Source organism: Morone saxatilis, unplaced genomic scaffold (assembly GCF_004916995.1).
Source record: "Morone saxatilis isolate NCDOM2014 unplaced genomic scaffold, NCSU_SB_2.0 Contig18, whole genome shotgun sequence".
In the NCBI taxonomy this organism is placed as follows: domain Eukaryota; kingdom Metazoa; phylum Chordata; class Actinopteri; family Moronidae; genus Morone; species Morone saxatilis.
Window position 1 is genome coordinate 8,923,637 of NW_023339740.1, and position 10,915 is coordinate 8,934,551.

Sequence of the window (10,915 nt, forward strand, 5' to 3'; positions counted from 1 at the left end):
ATGTAAACAACAATGTAAACAACACCGTTTTTGCTACATTGCCTTTTACAAACAACAACAACCACTATGGCAACAGCATCGCCCCTCGCGCAGCTGGACAGAACGTTGCGATGCTCTGACGTCAGGTAGGTGAGTGACGTCAGACAGGAACCAAAAGAGAGCTTGACAAATCAAGATGGCGTCCCACGCTGAAGCAGGAAAGAGATGTCATAAATAAAACTCATTCGGAGGAGAGTTTCATTTTTGCGCCGCCTCGACTAGACGTCGTTCGGATTTTGAAGGAACAAGACGGAGCAGATACAGGTAAGAGGAGTGCGCAGTGGTGTGCGGGCTCCGGTCAGTTTGAGGGGCGGTGGCAGCAGAGACAGCGGTCCTTATATCCGACCACACATCGCCTCAGACAGGCCACTGGCGGAGCGGAGGTGTTAGCATGTACCTTAGCCTTTCAAACAACAGCCAGCTGCGTGTGGTAATTGTCAGTGGATTCATTTACTCGACCGTATTAATACCAACTAAGGTCCTATCCTACACTGACTTCTTATCTAATCCGCCACACCGTGTTCGCTGTTGAGCAATAAGCAACCAGAGATGGTAATAGCTTAGCTTGTTGCTAATTAACCCTATCATAACTTAACAGCTAATTCATTTATTGCACTTCAACACGTCTGCTAGCCTTATTGCGACCCATACGTGACAGTTACGGCTCGCAATATTTCTTGCAGACGTGTTGCTATTTTACCGTAAAGGTGCCTTCAAATGTAATGAACCACAGCTACTGCGAGCCTTTCCATGTCGTTTTAAGTTAGTAGCAGTTCTCTACATTAGCGAACATCATTTTAATTACGTTGTCAAGCTGTCGGTGCAGTTCTGAATCAGTCGGGAGTAGAAATGCTAACTCGACGTAACTGTACTCTTAACTGCGAGTCGTTTAAACAGCCACGGAAAACAACAACCAACTTGTGTTACATAACATTGTGTCTAAGTAGCTACTAGCTATAGGAATGAACCCTACTATCAGTTCAGAAATATGATATGAAGAAATGCCTCCTGACCACGAGATGCGTCCTGATCATGTGTGGCCCATTTCCACACATGATCAGTCAGATAGTCTGTAGTGAAGTGTGAAGACTAAACTCAGCACTGGGGGTAATGGGCGTGTGCAGCTTCTAAGTTAATGTAGTACAAGTAACCTGCATGTAAGCAGCATTTTTATGTCGGTTTGGTGTGTTTTTAAATTGGTTTTAGACGTGTGCCTCTGATCACCAGTTTACAGTGCATTACCGGTGACTGCTGTGTACTGTTGATTGTTTGTATATTGTCAGTATAAGGCACTTTATGAAGCCATATTCCCAGTAGAGACTGACAGATCTTTGTGTCCAATACCAAGCTTTTAGGGTGCTCAGACACACATTAATGCTCTAAGGTCTATGGTCTAACTATTGGTATCTTCTGTAATTTAGTGAACATGGTATTTATACATATGACTATATTAATGTTTAATGAATTAAAGCATTAATAATGCTGCTGGTGGTGCAGGTAGACTACAAAATAAGCTCACTAAACCAGAGCAGCATTATAGTATTTGACTATCAGTTTTATTTTTGATTACCAGTTGCTTATAGCTAATGTGTAAGTAACCTGTCTCATTTCCAGTAGACACCGGGCAACCCAGTCATCCTGCTGCAGTCATGGGAATCCAAAACCAATATCCACTTTCCTTTTTTGAGCACTAGTTTGAGCTCACATATTCTTGAGAAAATGATCTGTCTGTCTTTGGCTTGCCAGATGTTCAAATTTCTTCACCAGCCATTTTCTTTTTTTTTCAGTCTCAGTGCTATTTTATTCTGGGTGGGTAGTGAACAGTTGGCTTGTGTGAGTTTGTTTTGTGTCGATGGCTGGCTATATATCATATGGGGGATTGTTGAGATTGGGATTTAATCAAATGGACAAATACACAAAAGCAAAGAGCTGAAATGTGCAAAGGGCTGTAGAGTCAGGTTTTGTGTTTTCAGTGATGTGGACCGTACGGGCAAACTGATCATATGTCAGTGAGCCATTTGATATAGTGTTTACTTTAAATTTAACTTAATAATGCTTATAGCAGTAGTAGTTCTTTTGTACTAACAAATCAGCCCCTTTCGGCTGGATGAGTGGATCAGATTGTTAACCTTTTCTACTGAACACCAGCACACAGATCAGAATTCTGTGTTCAGTGTATGTGAAAACAGTAGCTTCTCTGTGTTGATAACGTCAGGCATTGTTGCCCGGCATGACCAAATAATGGGATTATGTGACTTGAGATGCAGAGCAGCAGAATATACAAAGCCAATGGGATAATGAAGAATTTCTATTTGAATAGAACGGACAATTTGCAAAAGTGTTTTGTTGCTCTCGTGCTTTGATTAAAACTGTTCTGTAGCAACCAATTTCTGAGCTCAGTGAAAGACGTACTGTAATTATCAGAAACTGCTCTGTCAGAAAAAACGTCACGCCTGAAGGCAGATTGAAGGGGGTCAGGGAAATCTGTGTTGGGCTATTTTTACACTTGTGCACCATAGTGTGTTTTTTAAGATACATTGACCAATGGCTTATAATTATCAACTCTCTCTCTTTCTCTTTCTCTCCCAGAGTCTCTAAATGGCTGCGAGGAAGTCTGGATCAGATGCATACAACAATGGTGAGGGCCTATTTTTGATACGTTTTTGTTCCACTGTGTGTATGACTACACTGATGTTTTAAGTTGTGAGTCATGTTAAATGTTTGCTGTAGTTCCAGTCTCTAGTCTTCTAATGTACTCTTACTTTTTTGTTTCTTGTTCACAGGACCCATTAGCTACCTTGATGACGTTCCCTTCAAGGTCAATGAAAAATTCCGCTGCCCAGCCAAAGTGGGGCTGCCTGTCGGTTTCTGTCTGCCAGACTGCAGCTCTTTGCTCGGGGACAGACAGGTTAGTCTGGTACAAGAAAGATGTGGATTTTGCACAGGTGTTGGTTATGGTCTGCTGCACTTACCTGCACTGCTTAATTATGCGGACCTACCTTATTATGGACCACGCCCTCTGTACTGCTGTATCAGTGTTATATATGTAATATGATTTGGCTCTTATACTTGTAATTATTCTCATTTTCTCTATTATCACTCATCACGCTCATTGTTCCTCTTACTCAACAGTATGACTTTTCTCTGGAGAGACGTAGTGTGCGCTGGGGGGTTGAACTGGCTGAGGCCAGAGCAGCAGAGGCCAGAGCAGAGGAGGCCGCAGCCAAGCAGGAGGCAGAGAGCAGGGAGTGTTTGGCAAAGGCCCAGGACATTGATGGTGGTGGAGGAAAGAAAGCCCGGTCTGCTGCAGAGGACCAGGACCTTCTACCACCAGCATTGAACCCCGTCCTGGCGGGGCTGAGCCATAACGCCATCCTCACTCCACTGCCTGCCCCGAGCCTTGGCCCCAGGAAAACCCAGCCTAGCATTCCCCAGCTGCACAGCCTCAACCTAGCTGACTTTGAGCGGGAAGAGGACCCCTTTGACAAGCTGGAGCTCAAAACCTTGGACGATAAGGAAGAGCTCAGGAACATCCTCCAGAGCCAGCCCCAACCTCAGCCTCCTCCTTCTGTGTCCCCGCCAGAGGTCTCCCAGAGTGGGTCAGCATCACGTGGAAACAGCCCGTCACCTCCCAGCACCAACACCAGCCTCCCAGCGAAACCTGGCTTTACCCATAAACCCAATGGGTTGGTTTCCTTGCTGGACATGGACAGAGTTGGTCACCCTGGAAGAACAGGGTTTGACACAGATGATCGACCCTGTAATATCCGATCTCTCACTTTTCCTAAGCTCTCTGATTCTGGTGACCCAGAGCCAGTGAGGTACAGCCCACTCCCTGCTCCCCGACAAAGCCTTCCCAATGGCAGCCCACCGACCATACCGAAGACCCAAGTTATTGTTGCCCCTGAGCCACCCAGCCACACTAAGAGTGGTGCACCAAAACTGGTGAGCATGAGATTACACACTGATTTATATACCTGAGTTAAAGCGTTCTTAATTTGTGGGAGACATAGTACTGTAGATTAACAAGTGATGGTAGAATCTCAGTAACCTGACATTTACTCATTTTAGGCCAATCCAGGATCAGGATCTGCTGGTCTGCCGTGTGGAGGAGCCCTGCTCAGCATGACCCCCAGTGAACGTCAGTGTGTGGAAACGCTTGTGGGCATGGGCTACTCTTATGAGGGTGTCCTACGTGCCATGCAGAGACAAGGGCAGAACGTGGAGCAGGTGCGACTCCCTCTCACCCCAATGCACAGAAATTTGGATTCCTAGTTTATTCACTGTTCATTTTTTGTGTGCTCGTGTAATTGTGTTCAATGGAGCATCAGTGCTGTACATCTGTATAAATAGCCTTAAATTGAAATAAAGCTGTTAAATCACACTGTATGTTGTCTCTAAAGTTATAGCAATAGATACGTGTCTGTGATCTGTACAGCTAATACTAAACAATATGACCTATCCAACCATAGTCACAGGATCATGGTCGCCATAGCAGAAGATGTGGGGTGCGAAATAAAAGCTAAATATAACGGATCCTATTGAATTGGTAAACCAGATTTAGTTTGTACCAGCTGGTTTTAAATGATGAACTAGCATTGGGAATCACTAACATAAGATATAAGGCACATACAGCATAATGAGGACAATGAACCCTACCAAACATTAACACGCATTCATTTCAACCCACAATATAATCTTTTATTGTCCTTAATCTCAAAATAAAAACTAGAAGCCTTATTTTGGTTTATTTGTCTTTTATGCAGTGCCTTTTCAGACACATAATGGACGTATTTATTTACTGTTTGTCTCAGGTACTGGACTATCTGTTTGTCCATGGACGTCTGTGTGAGCGGGGCTTCGATGCAAGTGCAGTGGAGGAATGTTTAGAGATGTACCAGTGCTCAGAGGAAAAGGTTTGTACAATATGTAAAAGAAAATGCACATCTTAAGAACAGTAATTGTTTGAGTGATACCTGTGCATTAGACCCCCTTTTTAATAACTTAGCCAAACTCTGTAGATTAAATTAATAGATCATGTAATTATAGTATTTATTTATTTTTTTCATCCCTCCCAGGCCTTGCAGTTCCTTGAACTAATGTCAAGATTTGGCGAAATGGGATTTGAGCGGGATGCCATCAAAGAAGTGCTGCTGGTCCACAACAATGATCAGGACAAGGCTCTAGAGGACCTGATGGCTCGGGCTGCAGCTAGCTGAGCCAAGCTAACCAGCCAACCAAAGCCCTGCCCAGGGCTTACCTCCCGCTACCACCCAACGCAGCCCCTTTCTTTCTGCCTACCCTGTCACACCATGCCCTGCCCTTGCCTTGGCTGTGGAAGGGACAGCTGGGAGACGATGTATTTCTCTCTGTGCTAAAACGTATTGTGTCTCAGCACTTCTTAAAGACTGTGTGCCTAGAGTGGAGGGGGTCAAAGTGTAACCATACTTCATGGTGGTGTTCTTTTCCAACAAATTCTGGGGTTTGGTTCCAGGATTTGATACTGGTAGGCTATTTAAGAATGGGAAGAATGCCTGAGTTGGAAAGAAGAAGGTTGAAGAACTGGGCTGTGGCGTTTTAGTGCTGTACTGATTTGCTTCCACTTGGAAGTGTTTATCTGACTGCAGGCAAAGCAGCAGGACCGAATGGGGAGCCCTGAGTGCATCACAGAAAGACTAGTTTGAACTCTTGAAACTCCCAAACAACCAAGCTGCCATCTTCCACTGCTCAGTGCAGACTTAGTAAATGGTGGAGGGGATTGGGGGCCTTGAGGAGGCTCTCTTTAAAAACAAAAAACAAAAAAAAACAATAAATAATTTTAAAGGTCAGAAAAGAGAAGAAAAAAACAAAACAAAGGCCCAGTCGCCAGACAGATTACTGACTTTCAAGAAGTGCCCTCTCTGCTCTGGTGCCCTGCACCTAGTTCTGTTCTTCTTTATTCTTTCACTCATTTGTCTGTTTTTCTGTTCATTTTCGGCACTTTTTCATGTCAGTTTGAAGATTCCATTTATTTGCTTTCTGGTTTGGGAACTGCATAATAGATCCTTAGTCATTATAACTCACAAGATAAGATACTACTGCCCCAGTATGTTCTTTGACCTGCACTGGAATGGCCTGTTAAAGGAGTGGGGGAAGTTTCTGTGCAGGAAATGATAAGAAATCCCAAAACCCACTGGCACTGATGTGTCACATACTGCACAGATGCATTTCATTTAGTACACTGACACTTTCATTTAAAGATAAAGAGTTTGATATGATAATGTAAGATATGTTAACTCTCTTTTAACTGTCATAGACTTTGCAGACTGGAAAAAAAAAATGTAAGTGAGGGTTGTTTTCTGCAGCCACATCACAGTGCAATAGAGACATTTCATATTGTGTGACTGTTGACTGGCACTTTGAGCCTCAAGTAATTGTTGGGAGATAATGAACGTTATATTTATAACGTCTTCAAGCCTTGCTGGAAATTTGGATGTAAAGGTTTGATTTCAGTGATTTCTATCATTTATTCTCTGTTACTGCATTTCATACCAATCTAATCAAACATGACTTTTGTTTGTTGACTTGTCCACTGTTTTTTTCTTGTGAAAAAAGAAATGAGCGTTCATCTTGATTTTAGGTGTTAACTTAAATAGAAAGTTAAAAAAGGTTCACTCACCACATGTCAAAATAATTTTCCCACCTGTTGATTGGGTGTAATTGTATAAAAGAAGGCCAGGATCCTTTATTTTCATAGTTTGTGTTAGTGGGCCTCCTAAGTTCCATGCTACATATGTTTAAAAGGCACGTCCCCTCAGTTGCACTGAGGTCTATGATGGCAGATATTTACATAATCTTGAGCTCTGTGTCAGTGATGGGGATTGTGAGAGGCATGGTAACAGATTAAGGGCTTAAAGTTAGCAAAATGGGACTGGTAGAACTGGCTCTTTGCTTGCCAGTACTTTGTCTATGTTCCACAATCGCAAAAAGAAACTTACTTACCCATAATCCATTTTTTGAACAACTCTGGGTTTGACAAATATGTTTCTACTGCGGTTTGTTGCCAATACAGACATATTGTTTAATAGAAAATATTTGCAACCTAGTGTCTGCAGAATATACAGTACCACTCAAACCAGACGATTGAGCACATGCTTGCAGTAAACAAACCTTATGCATGTTTGCAACAAACTTGCAATCATCCCAAAAACAGTGAACAGCCCAGTGACACACACATCATGATAAATATGAATCTGTTCTTCAATCCATTTTTGCTCTATTTTTGGTTAGGACCGTGCCTGGTGCAGGCAAATAACATGACATAAACAAGGTGCCATGTTAGACCTATTGTCCTTATTTAAGTTTGAGCCAGCGTTTTGTCTGATATGTGGTTGACATGATAATAAGTGTTTTCACCCAGTTTTAATGGCCTTCCTTCTTGATTTACTGTGATAAAGAAGAATGGTACACTTACTTTACAGACAAACTCACAAGTGGTATTATTGTCGCCTTACATAACTCAAGTGTGGTTACCTTACATAAAGCAAGTTGATGTCCACTTGCCTCACAAGTCGGGGTGAATACAGCATTGCAGGTTCCAGGCCTCCTCCTTTCATTCCTGTTACGATGTTCTAGCTATGTGGGGGTGAATTGCAACTAGGTTGTCATTATTTAGGGCATCGTGTCTAAGGGTTTATATATCGGATACACTTCTAAGTTACCACGTAATTTAACATGGGGCGCTAACATTGAACTATCTTAATGGTATAATAGAAGGTGGATGAGATGAGTGTTCTTCCCCATGCTCCTGAAATGTGATTTGCAAAATGTTCAATTTCTTGAATGATTTGGAAAATCCACACAATTAAATGTGCACATTTTTTCAGTGGTGAGACTGTTGATCGTTGCTTGTGTGTGTGAAATGAAGCTGGCGAGGGAGTACAACTCTCCTGCTTCTTGTTTTCTCTCCTCAACAGCAAATGCATTTTTATTCCCTCTGTTCAGTTGACAAGACAGCAACAATGCAGATGATTGTCCATCCAGGTATTGTCACTGGCGACTGGAAACATCCAACTGTGTGGCCTACTCAGCAGAAAAAAAGGCGATTATGCATCAGAATACAGGCCATACCTGTCCTGCCTGAGCTCACCAGGGTTAAGTTTACAAAGTCATGTATAAAGTCAGTTAACAGATCTGAGTTAAGGTCCTACATAGTGCCGAGCCACCTGTGTGATTTCAGATTTGCATTTCAACCATGTCTTTGTGCTCATACAAATAATAGCCATTTTCAGAAAAATCCCGTATGCCCACTCTCTGGGGAATTTATAATGTTGAGGTGTGTGATTTCTTCCCTTTAGCCTGAGATTATACATGTGGCTACAGGAAGTCCTCAATGTTCACAGTTAACAATTATAAAAAATAACAGGGATGTGGACATAAATAAAAGACAGAGCACGGCCCAAGAAAATAATATTTAAGTATTCATATTTAAATTATTTTTGTGAATCATATAATTTTTAAGAGAGCAGAAATCTTTGATAATATAATTTGATTGTATGTATATATTGCCTGCAATGAAAAGCTTTCTATTATTACATTTATTTTTGCGTATATTCAACTAACATTATCATATAATAAGGTTTGTAGCATAAAATAGTTGCGCTGTATAAATGATGAAAATGTATCACTGAAACAAGATAATTCAGAGATCAGAATCAGCTCATCAATGGCCTCACGCAGTTGGCGTGAACGAGCACGCACGACGCCCGCGTTCACGTACGACCTTGTTTTTGTTGATGTTTAATTTGAGTGCGGCTGCGCGCTGCTCAATGCTTTCGCCGTTGCTGACGCGACTTGGCAGAGGAAAAGAGTGTGTAAACCCTCTGGTAGTGGCGACCGACTCTGTCCAACCGGAATAGGCTGTACGGCTCGAGTGAAGTGTTATTGGGGAGCCTGAGATAGTAATTCAACGACAATCCTAACCAGCGACTAACCAACCTCTCCCGTATGTGATCGCCCTTCCTCCTCGTCGGACGCTGCCAGCGAGGGCCAAGGAACAAAATAGCATATCGCCATTATATGATCCAGTGTCCAGCGTCACTTTTACCCTCCATGTGGGTGAGGGAACTGTGTGTATCAGATTATGGCGAGAAAAACAGTTAGCAGGAAAAGGAAGGCAGGAGAGCCCAAGGACCAACAACAGGTAGGCGGAAACCGGTGTGGGTCCGTGCTAGCGGGGTGTCAGTTGTGTTAGCATGCTAACTAGCATCAGGCTAGCTAGGTGTAGCCGATCTAAGCTAGCGTTAAGGTATGTCAGAGGCAACATGTTTATGACATTTTAACACGTTAACGTGTTACATTGTGTTGGAAAACTCGGACAAAACATCACGATTGCGGTCTTGTTTGAAGAATACTAACGTTCAGTTACATTGTGTTTCTGTTTGAAAGTCACTGCCCGCTAATGTTACCATGGCGCTAACCAACGGCAGTCCGTTGTCAACACGACCGCTAGGTACCGTTAGCCAAAGGGCTAGCTACCTCGTCTTATTGGGGCTTTTATTTAATTCACGTTTGAATAACATTTCTCAGGTGAGAGATAACAGTGACAGGCCCTCGTTAGGTTGGGGCCATCACTAGTCACCATCACTGAAAACTGAATCAGCCTGTTTTCGTTACGTTACAGTACGTTGGTGAGTTATTATAACGTTAGGTGTGAGTTAAGTTAGTTGTTTCTGAAACGTGAACTAACAGTTAGTCAGCTAACCTGCATTCACACAGACCCTACATCGGATTGTCAACATGATGAAATGGACCTTTGCTGACAGCATTCATATTCTCCTATACATCTTTCTCCCACTATCAGTCCAGCTGTTCAGTGTGCTTTCACTTACTGTAGCTGGTTGGCAGGATCACTAGCTTTGCGTTATAATATTGTACGATCTGCTTTATTGTTTATCAACCATATCTAGACTTGTCTCTGGTATCTGGCCTCACTTCCTTCACCAGTGGAATTAATTAAACCACGTCTATATGAACAGAGCTGGTTTTAATCTTAATTAAAGACACAACTATCAACAGAAGACAGCAGATAGCACCACAGGATTGTTTGAGATCCAGAGATTATAAATACTCTGGACACAATTTACAGTGTGTATAAATTATGATGAGCCCGTATTATTAACAACACAATAAATATTCGATTCAGTAATGTTTGTAATGTTATTGTGACGTAAATCCAGATGCTTTTAGGAATGTAAACAATTATGAAATCAAAATACAAACACAGTATGTGAAGATTCAGATTGGTGAGATGAATTGTGATATCAATCGTGGTATAAGACTTCAGTTTTTACAAAGAAAAGCAAATATGCATTGTTTTACATAGTTTATGTCCTACCTCACAAATACAAAACATATTCTATAATTTGGTAAAGAAAATATTGTGTAGGTTTTTGTCTCAGAAATAAACAAATCTTTTTTGCCGTCATAATTTGTCTTCAATCTCATTTAGTAAATAAAAAGTGTTAAATCATATCCTGGAGGCGCCCTGGTAGCTAAACCTTTAGGCGTGTGATGGAGTTAGAGACAGTCAGCAATCTTGTTTTGTTCCTGAGCAGTGACCATGCAGTCTCTAAGTCTTATGAGGTCTACTGACTAACAATAGGTGTAGTCTGTATCTTTATTGTAGACAGAAAATGGTATTAGAATACCTGAGTGAGATCCAGTTCAGTGCCTTTGTTTTCACTAGGCCTGTATTGACCCAGCCTGGTTGGTGTGCCTGTGTGTGTTTTTGATGTAATACTCCCATGATCCACTGAGGCTTTTAAATCTGTACCAGTCTGCTGGGGGATGGGTACGGCTCATCACACACAGTTTCTGCTGTTGAACGAGGGAGGGA

General features: G+C 42.1%; 2 protein-coding genes across 2 annotated transcripts in view; both read left to right on the forward strand.

Annotated features, from left to right (window-relative positions):
- The first annotated feature begins 139 nt into the window (after positions 1-139).
- Positions 140-7,910, forward strand: ubap1 (ubiquitin associated protein 1). Its single transcript, XM_035661321.1, has 7 exons — positions 140-303; positions 2,629-2,677; positions 2,823-2,947; positions 3,172-3,984; positions 4,111-4,269; positions 4,854-4,955; positions 5,118-7,910. The coding sequence occupies exons 2-7, from the start codon at positions 2,638-2,640 to the stop codon at positions 5,256-5,258; spliced, it is 1,380 nt and encodes a 459-aa protein (XP_035517214.1). The 5' UTR covers positions 140-303; positions 2,629-2,637; the 3' UTR covers positions 5,259-7,910.
- An 889-nt stretch (positions 7,911-8,799) lies between these two features.
- dcaf12 (DDB1 and CUL4 associated factor 12) overlaps positions 8,800-10,915 on the forward strand; it is a 9,344-nt gene continuing 7,228 nt past the window's right edge. Inside the window, exon 1 of the mRNA XM_035661320.1 lies at positions 8,800-9,220. Within this exon, the coding sequence (XP_035517213.1) occupies positions 9,161-9,220 (60 nt within the window). The 5' untranslated portion in view covers positions 8,800-9,160. The remainder of the gene's footprint in view (positions 9,221-10,915) is intronic.